General features: G+C 36.6%; 1 protein-coding gene across 2 annotated transcripts in view; it reads right to left on the bottom strand.

Moving 5' to 3' along the window:
- The window catches only part of LOC134794943 (uncharacterized), a 67,604-nt gene extending 63,748 nt beyond the window's left edge, over positions 1–3,856 (bottom strand). For both annotated transcript variants that reach the window (XM_063766813.1, XM_063766811.1), the window contains exon 1: positions 3,762–3,856. In XM_063766813.1, the coding sequence (XP_063622883.1) occupies positions 3,762–3,833 (72 nt within the window). In that variant the 5' untranslated portion in view covers positions 3,834–3,856. The remainder of the gene's footprint in view (positions 1–3,761) is intronic.
- Positions 3,857–17,240: the final 13,384 nt, after the last annotated feature.

Raw genomic sequence — 17,240 nt, forward strand, 5'->3', positions numbered from 1 at the left:
ATGGTAACCTATGCTGCTTTCCTTTAATACAAGGTACACATTGCTCAGTCAGCCCTTCAAGTTTTACATTATTTTTACTCAATACTTCTTTTACCTGGTTAAGATTCTGGTGAGCCAAGATACTATGCCATTCATTAACGCTTCTAGTGGTAGCCAAAGCTACTGCTTCATTAAACTCGAAATCCATTAAAAGTTATGCATTTGGCATTTGGAGCCCTCGATACTCTTGGGTGTTGTCTTGCCCTGCAATCTTTATAAAGGTGCCCTACCTTTCCACAATAATTACATTTTCTATTTCTACAGTCATTCTTATAATGTCCGGCTTTTCTACACTCAAAACATTTCACACTATCATTTTGATCACCCTTCTTGAAGACTCTTGCGTTGTTATGCTTGCTCAGGAGCGCGGCGGACGTGGCTTCGACTTTTTCTTGACTAGCTCCGTTGCGTTCCTCCTCTACCAATAGCCGTGCTTGAAGATTCTTCAAAGTCCGCTCCCCTTCTGCAACTGACTCCCATGCAGAAGTAAAGTGCTTGTAGCACTCTGGTAGGGTCATGAGAATCTTCGTTATAACCATCTTCTCTGAAACTACTTCCTTCAACGTCTTGAGTTTATTGACAATTTCATCAACCGTTGACAGATATTTTGCCATGGGTGCTTCATATTTAAGGCTATAAAACTTCTGCTGTAGTAAATGAATGCCCACCTTCGACTTAGAATCGTAAACAGTGACCAACTTGTCCCACATCTCCTTTGCAGTCTCGCATATCGCTAAATAATGTAAAACTCCCTGTTCCACTCTTAAAACAATAACTTCCTGGGCTTTTCTGTCTAAATCATCCCATTTTTGTTTCTCCGCTGTATTTGTCTCCGTACATACCTCTGTCACTACTTTATATAGGTTTCTCGCTTTCAACACAATACGAGTTTGTAGCTGCCATGCTGGCCAATTATTTTCGCCGAGTATTACGGCCCTGCTGCTCTCCACTCTCTCCACTTTAAAGGCCCATAACCTGTGAGGATTAGGGCTCCAAGCAGGAAAGAAAAAGCTTTTAAACACCAAATTAAGTTTATTACTCTCAAAACAAGACTACATACTATAATGGCGTCTCATACAAAAGAACACCTACATTTGTTTTTTTAGATTGACAACCGAATAATTCAAATACCTATCATAGACTATACTCTTTATTTTTTGTTGACATTAACAGACATAATCGTAAGTCCAATTCTTGGATATCATTCGGCGGTTCGTGGTCTGGCCGCCATTATCCTTTGTACTGCTGCTCCGGCTATCCTCCAGTACACCGTGAAGGCCTATTACCGTATATTGTGCATTAATACTTTGTATTGTGAAATGTTTTACTTGTATTGTAATCTACGCTTACTGTATTTTGGCAAGGGCCCATGAGGCTGCCACTTCTCCAATAAATAAATAAATAAATAATCTATTTAAACTATTGTTTACCGTCGTTGCGATGATAATGTTATTTATACGTCGTTCATTATCATGCATTCAGTGTTCCTCGTACCCTTAACAAAAAAATATTTTGATACCACTAGTCGTCATTTACGGATTTAAGGATTAACACCAAGTTTACTAAGCTCTAGTTATAGAAAAAGGGCAAGATGTTGACGCGACTGACGCTTGAGGTGTAGTCAATGAGTTAGTTTCGTACGCCTTATCTGCCATTTGAGCTAACTTATCTAAAGACACATTATCATCTTGCATGGAAATCAGGCTTTGCAGCAAAGAAGGTAGTCGGTTTGACCATACTGTGCGTAAAAATTCGTCTGGGTACCCGGAGCCGGCGAGGTTACGCAGGTGGCGCAGAAACTGGCTCGGCTTTCTGTCCCCGAGTTCCTCCGCAGTCATAATCTGTTTGATTTTTTCACTACGCGATGCCGATGTACGGGCAATTAGCTCTCGCTTCAAAGTTGCGTACTTGTTATCTGTGCCCACATGAGCTCATAGTGGTAAGAGGGCAATCGCAAGACTTTACACCTTTTGCAGTTGCCATTTCATCGAGTACCTTTTTTAGGGTTCCGTACCCAAAGGGTAAAACGGGACCCTATTACTAAGACTCCGCTGTCCGTCCGTCCGTCCGTCTGTCACCAGGCTGTATCTCACGAACCGTGATAGCTAGACAGTTGAAATTTTCACAGATGATGTATTTCTGTTGCCGCTATAATAAATACTAAAAACAGAATAAAATAAAGATTTAAGTGGGGCTCCCATACAACAAACGTGATTTTTGACCGAAGTTAAGCAACGTCGGGCGGGGTCAGTACTTGGATGGGTGACCTTTTTTTTTGCCGTTTTTTGCATTATGGTACGGGACCCTTCGTGCGCGAGTCCGACTCGCACTTGCCCGGTTTTTCATATTTATGCCTATATTAATCTACTATTTCAAGTAATTTGGCTAGCCCCATATATCGTTGTACTCGTAGTCGTACATACCTTACTTGCTTAGCAAACTTAACAATAAGTCGAACGTGAAATATGAGTCATAGAAGAGTTCGTTCGTTCTGGTCTTGGTTTTTTATTGCAAATACTTGATTAATCGAGGAAAATACAAAATTATATAACTAAATAAGTAAAATTTTATTATGCCGTTAAAATTAATTTCGACTTCAATACTCAGCAGCACGGGTATTGGATGCTCAATTGGCGGTACCATTGTTAACAATATCAGCTATGCAGATGATATGGTGCTGCTGTGCCCGGCGATCAGCGCTCTTGTCAAACTGTTAAAGATCTGTGAGGAGTATGCGGTGGCCCATGGCCTGATGTACAACACCAAGAAGAGCGAACTACTCGTTTTCAAGGCAGGCAAAAAGGAGTTTACGTCAGTTCCTGCTGTATATTTATGTGGTGTTCCTCTAAATAGAGTTTCACGGTTCAAGTACCTCGGGCACTGGGTCACCGAGGACCTCCAGGATGATGCTGACATAGAAAGGGAGCGCAGGGCATTGTCAGTAAGGTGCAACATGCTGTCACGTAGGTTTGCACGGTGTGACAGGGATGTCAAAAAGACCCTTTTTAAAGCTTTTTGCCAGTCCTTTTACGCGTGCAGCCTATGGACAAATTACACGAAAAAGACCCTCAATGCCCTGCGTGTCCAATACAATAATGGTTTCCGCATGCTGATGGGACTGCCACGTTACTGTAGCGCCTCGGGGATGTTTGCGGAGGCTAGAGTGGACGCGTTTATTGCGATAATCCGTAAACGCACTGCATCCCTCATGCGCCGAGTATGTGACAGTTCCAACAGTCTGCTTCAGCTCATTCCTGGAAATCCCGCTGGTACACTCTGGAGGCACTGGAATGACCTACATATGGGATCTAGAGGCACGGTATATAATTCAATGTAAATAGTTATTGTGATTTTAATGTTAATTTAATTTATTTTTGATTTAATTTCAATTTAATTTCAATTTAATTTCAATTTAATTTCAATTTAATTTCAATTTAATTTCAATTTAATTTCAATTTAATTTCAATTTAATTTCAATTTAATTTCAATTTAATTTCAATTTAATTTAATTTTAATGTAATTGTGTTGACATGTATTTTTAAGTTTATTTTTAATTTTATTATGATGTTATTATTGTTTGTAATTATGTATGGGTATATTTTTTGCCTGAAATAAAGAATTTGATTGATTGATTGTACGAATACAGATGTGAAATAATTTACTGTTTTTTTCCCAGATGGCACAGATATATATTTTGTTTACCTTTATTTTTTTTAACTTACCAACATTTGCTGCCCTCTTATGCCAATAAGAAGAACACAGGAAATAATTATGTTCACTGTCAAACGTAGCATTTTGCTGGTAAGAATAGATTGCGAAATTGTCACAGTGCAATATAATTTATATAATTGCCTACAATATATCGTGACTCGCTGTTTCGTGTTTTCCGCACTTGTAGATCCTATCAATATACAGGGTGAAATCATTAAGTGTAGCCAGGCGATAATTCAGTAAATATAACAGATATCACAAAACTTCAAATTGATATCGAAAGTGCGTTACCCAATGAGTAAAATTACATTAATAACTCTATTAAATATAAGCAGAAATATCCCAAACTTTAACTTCAAACCCTCCCATACATTTAGTACGACGACTCACCCCTCAAAGAACGCCGTCGGTGTCGTAAGAGATTAAACTGCTTGAGATTCATTATTTGCGATAGTAAACTGTAATAAAATAATAAAACTACCGTTTAAGAAATAATAAATCTAACATTTAACTTATTTTTAAGGAAGTACATTTTTTGTGTACATTGACGGACTCTCTTAAATGTTTCTAAATAAACTTTTCTTAAAATTTACGTTGTGATTAAAAAATAAATGTTAGATTTATTATTTCATAAACGGTAGTTTTATTATTTTATTACAGTTTATTATAGCAAATAATGAATCTCAAGCACTTTTATCTCTAGGGGTGAGTCGTCGTACTAAATGTATGGGAGGGTTTGAAGTTAATGTTTGGGATATTTCTACGTTTATTTAAAAAAAGTTATTAATGTAATTTTACTCATTGGGTAACGCACTTTCGATATCAATTTGAAGTTTTCTGATATCTGTTATATTACACCCTGTATATGCCAGGATCGCACGTACCGAGTAGAGTGGCGAGACAGTAAAACGAAGTATGAAATTGTTACTCGGCCGAGTAAAAATTCCATACTTCGTTTTACCGTTACTCTACTTGGTACATGTAACCGAACCCATAGGGTTTCATATTAACATATCACTGCCAGTGACCCGCTAGGCGGGGTCTCTTCTCTGTTTGTAGGCGCTTTTAGCTACCAAACGGGAAACAACGTTATTCAACATATATTAAATAAATTTCACTACCCCGCTTTGAAACAAAACATTTTGTATTGCAGTTCATAAAAAAAAACACAATTCAAAAGATATTTCATCGCTTTTGGCGTAAAATTTGTCGTTTAATTTTGGTATATTTTACTAATAACTAAGGGCAATAATGTTTCTTTGCTGCAAGCTTTTTATTTCATTTTTATACACTTGTCACATGTCGACGCACTCTACGCGAGCTTTCAAAATAAAATTGTTTATTATTTTCTCAAAATATATAAAAATAAAATTAACTTGGCCTTGTCGGGCACACGCGTATTCATTCTCCTGTGCCAGCTTTCTAACGCGTTATTGGTACGATGTCTTTCTTCTCCGAAACATATTAATGAGAAAGATTTTCTCCACTGGCGTTCAAAATATCCTATTTTTTTTGTGGCTTATCCTTTGGAGCTCGTTCAACTATAGTGTGCCAACCCTCTTCTATCTGTTCTTGTGTATCCGGCAACAAGGGTAAAGCAGTTAGTAAAGTTGATTGTCTTTTTGTGTGGAACATTGAGTTCATCTCCTTTTGTCTATATGACCCGATTGAAATGGAGGTAAGGTAAACGGCCCCAAGTTCGTGTTAGTACGTTATTTCGTTAGTTTTGTTTCTGGCGCAAATAATAAGGAATTCAATTATTTTTTATTCTAATTATACATATGAAAAAAATCTGTATTATTTAATCTCTTCAATAAAGTAATAACCAATATTTTAGTAATTAATCTGAGAGTAATACGATGGTCGAAACTGTCAGAGGGCCGCTAACAGCTGTGTTGTATGCGTGCACTTTTTTTAGGCGTAAGGTGCGCGCTCTCACTTGTTAAGCTTATAGGAAGGAAAAGCTAAATCCATTCGAATAAAAGTTTTTGGGAGTGTTTCTGTGGGTTCCTTAGTAATTGATTGAATATATGCATAGAAATAACTTAAAATTGCAATAAATCGACTCACGAAATAGCGGTCATTTTATTTTTCGTGTGTCTCCTATTTCGTGCCACTAACGAATCAAGGATTTTCTAGATACATTTTGAGTGCTTGTTTTTAAATATAACAACGAAGATAATTAAAAAAATAAATTAGTAAACAATTAATGTATTTCATGAAGTTTCGTTTGAGCGAAATTCGGTATATGTTTTTTTCACTAGAATTCTCATAAAACGAGTTTGAATGTGACCAGAGTTAAAAATTTTAAGGTATATTCCACGTATATTCTCATATTAACTACTAGCACAATTTTATTTATTATTCAATTTATTTGATTTATTTTTGTGTATGTTTATATTTAACGTATAAGATAGTAAATTATTTTTTGTAAATAATTTTAAATTTTTTAATTTATTTTAATTTTAATTTTATTTATTTAAATAGTTTGGCTCTTAATCACGTATTAAAGTACCCATATGGTTTACAAAGTCTTAATTCAACCATTAAAGACGACGAGTACAAATAACTTTAAGCTAGCTCTCAATTTTTTTTTTAATATTATTTTTAATTTGACCATACAATTATTCGTAAGTAGGTAAGACCGTTAAATATAAATGATTATCAGCAAATTATCACCAATTACTCTAAGAAAACTTTATGCCGAAACAGAGGACACGAATTCACGAACTTAGGAGCTGACCTAAATTTGTATCACGAAATGGGAGCCAAATAAGAGGTTCACGACAAAATTCATATAAAATAAGGTTTCAACTAAAACCCTATAGTTTATACATTAAATTATCAACAAAGAACTACTATAACTTATTCAAAAGCTTTCAAGGTAATGATATGCTTAGTAATATTTAAAAAAATATACAAACTCTCAACTCACTCTCAAGAGCCTTAACCTGCCGAAACAGGGGCCCTTTACCTTAGCAGCCAGTTGAGCCAGTGACATCAGCCCGGGGAAACTCTGATTTGAACGCATAAACCTGATTGTCTTTTTTGTGTGGAACATTGCGTTCATCTCCTTTTGTCAATATGGCCCGATTGAAATGGAGGTAGCAGCCAGTTGAGCTAGTGATATCAGCCCGGGGAAACTCTGATTTGAACGCATAAACCTGATTGTCTTTTTTGTGTGGAACATTGCGTTCATCTCCTTTTGTCAATATGGCCCGATTGAAATGGAGGTAGCAGCCAGTTGAGCTAGTGACATCAGCTCGGGGAAACACTGATTTGAACGCATAAACCTGATTGTCTTTTTTGTGTGGAACATTGCGTTCATCTCCTTTTGTCTATATGGCCCGATTGAAATGGAAGTAGCAGCCAGTTGAGCCGGTGACATCAGCCCGGGGAAACACTGATTTGAACGCATAAACCTGATTGTCTTTTTTGTGTGGAACATTGAGTTTATCATGGTATAATAATATACTCCGCCTGGTACTCCATTCCCGTCTTTTCTAGGTCACCTAACTGACACGGGCTTACGTCATCATGCGACAGCGCTATATGATAATATGCGATAGCGCTATATATAGCGGCCATGTTGTTGTGACGTAGCCCCGTGTCACTCTGGGAATGGAAGACCATGTTTTATTAGACTATGAGTTTATCTCCTCTTTTCCATATGGCCCGATTGAAATGGAAGCAGCAGCCACTTGAGCCGGTGACATCAGCCCGAGGAAACACTGATTTGAACGCATTAACCGGAGCCACAAATACGCACTTGAATTTCTCTATATTAAAGTTAAGTATGTCCCTTAAGTATAATAGTAAACAACATTTGGTAAGGGGTAGATTTACGGATGCTTCCTCATCAGATGTTTCCTCGGGTTAGAAGTGGCAGTATAACAAAGGTAACATTAAGGTCACATTCGAGTGATCATACAAGGGTTAGGTTGTTTTCATTTTGAGGAGCGGAGCCAAAATGAAATTATTTGCGGCTGGAAAACTTTATTTTTTCTTGAACACCAAATCTTGTTTTATTTCATTATGTGTAAAGCTATGTTGATTAAAGCTATGTATAAATGCTAAAGCTCACTTACTTGTAATGATGCATTATATTATATAGTACGCATCAAGTATAAATAATAGCCGAAGCCTTAGCCGGGCTATAATGGAGCACACGGTCGTCTCCCAGACCGCGGAATATATTTTTTAAATATCCGTTCGTTCTTTCTATTGTCTTTCGCACGCGGCAGTGCCAGGCCGTGTACCTTTCTTCCGGACTATTCTGGGCAGCGTTCAGCACCGGCGTCATGAGCCATGGCTCAATAGCGTACCCCGAATCACCTGAAATATTTTATTTTTTATTTTTTTGGTGTATTAATTTTTGTACATACCTAGATAATCATATTCTAGCACGCTAAGTTTACACCGACTATTCAATCAATGTAACCCAGCCGCAATATTACGAGTATGTATATGGTCACCTTGCGAATTTAATTCATTCATAATGTGTCCATGCAATTTTGCAGCTCATTTGCCGCATCATACTTCACGTAAAACTAGCAGGTGACTTGCATGGATGAACTCTAGGTATCTAAATATAGGTATTAATTAAGCTTTTTGCAAATTACAACTTGCTGCTTACCCAGAAGAAAGTATTCTCCAATATGGTCGTTATGCAATCTTCGTAACTCGTCTTTTATTGAAGAATTGTTAAAGATGAAAGAGTCATGTACCCGGCCCGCGAACAAAAACGTGTCCTTAATTATAAGATGCTGCAGTAAAACAAAAGTAAAACATTTTCACCCTGTATAGATTTAAAATAATTTTTTTACAAAATTTACAAAAGCACTATTTCAATCGTTTTAATTTATTCAAACAATATTAATCGTCTGCCTTCCGCAAAAAGGGGTAAAGAAGTAGGTAAAAAAAAAGAACTCGGCTGAAAATTTAGCTGTTGAAGGAAAAAATTAATTAATGAGATGCGGGTAGTATGGACGATGATGGCTGACTCACTGGATGAATGAAACCTAAATTTAAAACCGAATATTTATAACGCCCGTCAGATGAGGCTATTTGAATTTTGAGGAAAGTAAAATGCGGATCACAGATATTTAACAAGGGATAAATGGCAAAACAAAAAATATGGCACAAAAACACAATAAATAATTAACTGGTTATAAAAAATTTGAATCGGAAACTATACTTAAAAATTTACAATATTAAGGTCTTGAAGTTCAGTCAGGAAAAAAAGGTGAGAAGATAAAGATGGAAACAAGCGTAAGGCTGCTGGTATCCGAACTCTAATTTACTTGTATGAGTTGTATAGCAGTTAGGGGCTCGAGTCCTCGACTTGACAGTGGGTACAGTCGGTTTTCAGGAACGCCCCCGGAGTCGTCCCGACGGGGGGATCAAAGCTTTCCCTGGCGCCGGCGATAGGGGTGGCCGATATCACGGCCCGATGCAACCCGCCGCGCACTTTCAAAATTCTGTTATAGATATGAGCGTTGTAAAATCGCAAACGGAACAAGAAAACTTCGTATTAATAACCGAACTCTCACAAAGCAAAATCAATAAAATCTGGTCAAACAATCAGGGAACAAAAATCGACTTTTCTCTTCAAGAACCACAATCCATCGGTCAAAAACCAACTTCAATTTTTTTTTCTCAAAGATTCCTCAAAAATTTAAATTTAAAATATGCGCAAAAATTCTCTTTACTTATGTATTACAATCAGCCAGCAGTTATTTCTAATCAAGGTTGGTATTCCCGAGTTTTGATATAAGCGCCATCTACCGGTATTCGCGTGAATCAACAACAGCGAAAAACTACCAAATGACTAAAAAAAATCTGGCTAAGTAGACATGGCGATAGTTCCATAGAACTACGACAGGACGGCTATGATGGTTTTGTCACCATATCATTAATCATTTAATGCATGATATGACGACTATCTGATAAATGATATAATTCGGTAAAAAGTCGCGAGGATAACGTATAAGTGACTAATGATAGCGTGATATGTTTTGAGGTTTATAAAAATCAATTTTAAACTCGATGAATTAAGGTGTATATTAAAGAAAAGATGGTTAAATCACATTCTACCACTTATCCACATATGTCATTGTGAGTTAAATCTTATCCATGATTTGAACTTTTGAAAAATCAATTCTAAATAAGTTTACTTAAAGCGTATTTTAATTAATAGTTCGCGAGGATAACGTATATGTGACTAATGATAGCGTGACATGTTTTGAGGTTTTGAAAAATCATATTTATACTCGATGACTTAAGGTGTATTTTAAAGAAATGATGGTTAAACCACATTCTACCACTTATCATTGACAGTTAAATTTATCCATAGTTTGAGCTTTTGAAAAATCAATTCTAAACAAGTTTACTTAAAGCGTATTTTAATGAATAGTTGGCTAAATGACATGCTATCACCACTTATGCACATGTGGCATTGATAGTTAAAAGTTTTCCATGGTTCAAGGTTTTGAAATATAGATTCTAATTGAGTTAATATAAGGTTTTTTTTAAAGTGAATCTTTTATTCCATCGCCTCAAATTTAACCGTCTTTATCATGTCGCAAAATGTACTTTATTTCTAGTACTTAGAGTTCATACTCTTTGAAATAAGCTACATTATCGGACTAAAGTAGACTCGGCTACAATACTTAATTCACGATTGCTGATATTTGCTTGTAATGTCATACAAAATTTTAAGGACAGTAGTCGACCTTATTAACCTAAAATACGGTGATCTGTGAAAATCAAATAAATAATACTTTAAGAGCAGTAACTCATTTTGAAATCTCTTTCAATTGTAGAATTTAACATATTGTACAAGTACAAAGTATCCAATTGAATGACACTTCAAAATGAGTTAGAGTCGGACCAAGAAAAGTCTGCAGCGGATTTGATAGCCCACGCAGTGCAAGTGTTATTTATACGTCAATTATCCAACAATAGTAGCCACTTACCGTGTATTGTTGTCTAAGTGGACAAAACGGTATGAATGTTATAAAACTGTATAAATCTAGACAAGTGACCGTTATATCATTTAACTTATCCACTTATCCACTAAGTTTAAGGTGGATATGTAGACAAATGACATATTATCCAACGACCATGTTATGCAGTTAATCGTTTAACGACTATCGCTGTCAAAAGTGGAAAAGACGACAAATCAATAAAAACTGGATAAAATATCCGTTTTATCATCATTTATCCAGCCATATCATTTATACAGTCGACCATCATAGCCTTGCAGGGTTTTAAAAGTGACTCAGGACGGCTATGATGGTTTTGTCACCATATCATTAATCATTTAATGCATGATATGACGACTATCTGATAAATGATATAATTCGGTAAAAAGTCGCGAGGATAACGTATAAGTGGCTAATGATAGCGTGATATGTTTTGAGGTTTATAAAAATCAATTTTAAACTCGATGACTTAAGGTGTATTTTAAAGAAAAGATGGTTAAATCACATTCTACCACTTATCCACATATGTCATTGAGAGTTAAAACTTATCCATGATTTGAGCTTTCGAAAAATCAATTCTAAACAAATTTACTTAAAGCGTATTTTAATTAATAGTTCGCGAGGATAACGTATATGTGACTAATGATAACGTGACATGTTTTGAGGTTTTGAAAAATCATATTTATACTCGACGACTTAAGGTGTATTTTAAAGAAAAGATGGTTAAACCACATTCTACCACTTATCTAGATATGTCATTGACAGTTAAATTTATCTATAGTTTGAGCTTTTGAAAAATCAATTCTAAACAAGTTTACTTAAAAGCGTATTTTAATGAATAGTTGGCTAAATGACATGCTATCACCACTTATGCACATGTGGCATTGATAGTTAAAAGTTATCCATGGTTTAAGATTTTGAAATATAGATTCTAATGGAGTTTATATAAGGTTTTTTTAAAGTGAATCTTTTATTCCATCGCCTCAAATTTAACCGTCTTTATCATGTCGCAAAATCTACTTTATTTCTAGTACTTAGAGTTCATAGTCTTTGAAATAAGCTACATTATCGGACTAAAATAGACTCGGCTATAATACTTAATTCACGATTGCTGATATTTTGCTTGTAATGTCATACAAAATTTTAAGGACAGTAGTCGACCTTATAACCTAAAATACGGTGATCTGACAAAATCAAATAAATAATTCTGCCGTGCTTATTAAGAGCAGTAACTCATTTTGAAATCTCTTTCAATTGTAGAACATATTGTACAAGTACAAAGTATCCAATTGAATGACACTTCAAAATGAGTTAGAGTCGGACCAAGAAAAGTCTGCAGCGGATTTGATAGCCCACGCAGTGCAAGTGTTATTTATACGTCATAATTTCATAGAAGTTTGACGTTTAAAATAACACTTGCACTGCGTGGCCTATCAAATCCGCTGCAGACTTTTCTTGGTCTGACTCTACTGCTCTTGTTATAAGCACGGCAGAATTGTACAATCACCCACACTGTTAACTGCACATCGGTGGACTGTATGCCTTTTGAAATAAGGTCCACCGATGTACCTACAGTTAGGAATGTTGCAGTTTAGAAAAATAAATCGTTTATTTGAAAATAAAACATAACCTATTCGCTGGGTGCGATATGACAGCGGACTTTGAAATGTCAAATGGCTGGCTGTCATTACGAAGAGAACAAATAATTTCAATGAAATATTGTAATTTACATATATTCTATCCGAACATGTAAATCTTCATTTCTCCTCTAAAATGGCACAAATGGCACAATCAATAAATTTCAGGTAGTACACACACACGGACTTTCTCATGGCTGACTTTACGAGAAGTAAAGAAATAAAAATCGAATAACGCATTTCATATAAGGTAACTAATATCTGGGAGACCGAGCTATGCTCGGAAAACATATAAACACCTAGCTAGATAAATTTTTCGCCCCCGAGAACCCCCATATAGCAAATTTCATCGAAATCGTTAGAGCCGTTTCCGAGATCCCCGAAATATATATTAAAGGTATTAGATATGACTGTAGTGTCGTTAATAATGCAGACTTTTCCTGTTTTTCCAAAAGGATAATAATAAGTTTTGGCTTAACATGTGCAAGATGTAGGTACCTAAAAGAAATCAAATGTGAAGATCATTAAGAGCCACACCATTGAAGCTCGTGTACCTAATTCGTCAAACTTCAGTGACAAACATCCTTGAATGTAAGCTGTTTTTTTCTGTTTTTGCAATCTTTGACGTAGTACATAGGTACATAATATTATGATCCATTAATGTAATAATGTAATAGAAAATAAATAATTTATTTTTTACAGATTGATTCTAGTCGTTATGTTACGAGTGGAAAATGTGATTGTGTGTACGTTAGGAGTAAACATATCGCGGTTCTGATATACTACATCAACTACTAAGAAAACTTCCCAAAAACCAGTGAAGAGCAGCAATTGGGCAGACCTAGTGCCAGACAGTTCGCCAAAGAAAATAACTCAAAAGGGAAATACCTACTTTGAAGAAATGTATCCACCTGCAAAGAAAATTAGGTGTAATCCTTTGCCGTTACATGTTGGAATTAAAGGGAGAGTCAGCATTAAAGTTAATAATGGAAGCTGGTGCTTTATTTATTATTATTACTTTAAATGCACGGATACGTAGGTAAACCTCGCTAGTAAAAAGTGACAGTTGGTCTGCCGAAAGTTTCTTTTTGGGCCACGGTGCGCGTTGCGATCGATTCGTGGTTCTCCGACCCAGCGAATAATATGTACATCTTCTAGTAATAAGTAAAACTAAATGACTTAACAAATACAATATTACCCCCCACTCTGATTATACCCCGGACGTAATGTGCCAAAAATACTGGCGGCATTACCTCGCTAAATGGCCAGTGATATTTGTTGAACAAGGAAAGAACCAGAGCGAGGGTCACATCCCCTTTCCAGTAAGCGTCACCTTATACTAGCCCTATATGTTGCGGCAGGAGCAAATATCGTCAGTCATCGCCTCCCGCTTAATACTTTGTCTGAGATGATAGTTTCTTAGATGCTATCGTGAATTAAAAAATTGTCAGCCGGTTGTATCGCTGTGGAAAGACCGTCAGTTGATCACATAAACGGGTCAAACAGATCACTGTGTTATGTCTTTCCTGTAGACATACACAAGAGTTAAGGGCTATAAAGGTTAATTTTCTTATTTAACCCTTATCCACGTGAAAAGGTCCTCCTTTTATTTAAAGAACTATGATAAAATCATTACTTACATGCCCACAAGCTGTTAACTATTGCCCACAGGAGAGAAAACTAGTGTGTTCGCGCGAACAGCACATAGGTTTTAATTATTTAAAAAAATAATGAGTTTGTTTCATTGTGTGCTGGTACTGGTGTTCAGTGAACATCATGTTTCATTGTATACTACATAAAAATGTTTCATTGTGAGACTAGGGGGTGTTTTTTTAATCAATTAATAAAAACTGCACCAAAGAGTGAAAGAAATTTAAAAATATTTAGCTCCAAATAAACTTTAATACACATAGAACATAACAAAAACTTAAAAAACGCCAAACTCGAGTCTATATCTTGGTAAAAAATTGCGAAATAAAATGAAAAAATTTACTTTTGTTGCACGAATTCACAATAATGCTCGTAGCAGCGTGCTCCTTCTCCGAGGCGCGCTCGTGTTTTGGGGAGGTGCTGGGGGTCCCTGAGCCTGCCCTTGCTTGACAGACGGCACTAGCTGGTAACACCTAGTTTCCGAGATATCGCAAAGTTACACTGTGTCCGATTGTTTCAATGTAGAACAACTGACCCTATATTATATATTTATATGTGGAAAACTGCCATAGTCGCCATCTTACATAAAAAAGGAGATATATCGAAGCCGAGTAATTTTCGCCCCATAAGCCTCCTTTCCCATACGTACAAACTCTTTGCAAAAGTTTTATGCAACCCCCTAACTTGTATCCTCGATGAATGCCAACCTCCCGAGCAGGCTGGTTTTCGGAGCGGATTTTCTACAATCGACCATATACATGCGGTAAAGCAGTTAATGGAGAAAAGTCACGAGTACAACCGGACGGATTACGAAAAATCCTACGACAGTGTCGAGCATTGGGCGGTGTTTGACTCTCTCCATCGCTGCTCAATCGACAATCGCTACGTGGATCTGCTCTAGGAGCTATATGGGTCAAACAGATCACTGTGTTATGTCTTTCCTGTAGACTGTAGAGAAAAATGTACTGTTCGCGATAACACACTAGTTTTCTCTCCTGTGGGCAATAGTTAACAGCTTGTGGGCATGTAAGCAATGATTTTATCATAGTTCTCTAAATAAAAGGAGGACCTTTTCACGTGGATAAGGGTTAAATAAGAAAATTAACCTTTATAGCCCTTAACTCTTGTGTATGTCTACAGGAAAGACATAACACACTGATCTGTTTGACCCAAACATGTAAAAAATTTTTTTTTTTGCATCATCGCCTACTGATACTTTGCCAGATGATAGTTTAGATGCTATTATAAATAAAAAAAACCGTCAGCCGGTTGTATAGCGGTGGAAAGATCGTCAGTTATTTGCATAAACGTAAAAAATACGGGCCTACCATTTCATGCCTTAAAGGGGTGGAATTTTGTATGGGGACTTAACAACAACTGCACATCAAACATTGTCAATAGGAACTGTCCCGCCCACGCGGTGTAGGACCGGCGCTGGTGCAGAATTTAGTCGAAATTTGGTATGGAGATAGTTTGAGTCCCGGGGAAGGACAAAGGGTAGTTTTCATTCAAGAATAATAATTTAATAATTCAGCCTATATACGTCCCACTGCTGGGCACAGGCCTGTCATGCGCGAGAGGGCTTAGGCTATAGTCCCCACGCTAGCCCAACGCGGATTGGGGACTTCACATACACCTTTGAATTTCTTCGCAGATGTACGCAGGTTTCCTCATGATGTTTTCCTTCACCGAAAAGCTAGTGGTAAATATCAAATGATATTTCGTACATAAGTTCCGAAAAACTCATTGGTACGAGCCCTGGCTCCTGACAATGATTTGAACCCGCAACCTCCGGATTGAAAGCCGGACGTCATTTCCACTCGGCCACCACTGCTACTCATTCAAGAAATCACTCTTTAAGAAAAAGGGGGGTTAAAGTTTGTATGGGGAATCAACAAAACGCAGATTGAATAAAATAATAGCTATGTACCTAAATTAATAATTCCACGCTGACGAAGTCGCGGGCAAAAGCTAGTATTATAAAGGCGAAAGTATGTCTGTCTGTCTGTCTGACTGTCTGTCTGTTACCTCTTCACGCTTAAGCCGCTGAATCGATTTAGTTGAAATTTGGTATAGAGATAGTTTGAGTCCCGGGGAAGGACATATATAGGATAGTTTTTATGTCGGAAATCATCAAAGGAAGGAAGGAAAGAATCAAAGGGGGGTGGAATTGAAAGATTTAATGAATTACCTAATAATTGAAGTAAGCAATGCGCGAATTGAATAATTGCTATTAGCATTATCCAGGCGCTATACCTACTTTAGCTGCTGTCACTAATTCCACGCAGACAAAGTCGCGGGCAAAAGCTAGTATTATAAATGCGAAAGTGTGTCTGTCTGTCTGACTGTCTGTCTGTTACCTCTTCACGCTTAAACCGCTGAACCGATTTAGTTGAAATTTGGTATAGGGGTAGTTTGACTCCCGGGGAAGGACATAGGATACTTTTTATCTCAGAACTCACCCCTTAAGGGGGCGAAAAGGGGGATGGAATTTTGTATGGGCAATCAATAACCGCTGAACCGATTTAAATGAAATTTGGTATGGTGATAGTTTGAGTTGTGGGGAAGGATATAGAATAGTTTTAATCCCCGAAATCATCCCTTAAGCGTGTAAACAAGGGGTAGAAATTTGTATAGGGGTTCAATAATTTCTTGAAATGGGACTTGCCTTTTATCATTTAAAAGTTCGTAAGAGATAAAGAATATTTATGTATTTGTGACCAATTTTATTAGCCATACCTACCTTTAAGGGTGAAAAAGAGATGACATGGGGGTGGAAGTTTGTATGGAGGATAAATAAAAAGCAACTTTTAACTTCTCCATCTTCTTTATCTTCCTAACCTTCTTCAACTTCTCCAACATCTTCATCTTGTTGAACTTCAACTTCTTCAACTTAAACTTCTCCAATTTATTTAAGTTCTTCAACTTCAAATTCTCCAACTTTTTCAAGTTTTTCAACTTCGATTTCTCCAACTTCTTCAACTTCAACTTCTCTAACTTCTTCAACTTCAACTATTCCTACTTCTTCTCCATGGTCTTGTCCAATTCCTCTTTGGTAACTACCGTCAGCCAGTAGATGCAGTGATGTTAGAACCTAAAACAAAGAGTTGTAAGTTGGTATGTCGTTATTAAATAAGGTGACAAGAATGATTTGAGGAATAGTGCAACATAATACGAGTATCTTTACTTTAAAATGTGCCGGCAATCCATCGCCATG

This window comes from Cydia splendana, chromosome 11 (genome assembly GCF_910591565.1).
Source record: "Cydia splendana chromosome 11, ilCydSple1.2, whole genome shotgun sequence".
In the NCBI taxonomy this organism is placed as follows: Eukaryota; Metazoa; Arthropoda; class Insecta; order Lepidoptera; family Tortricidae; genus Cydia; species Cydia splendana.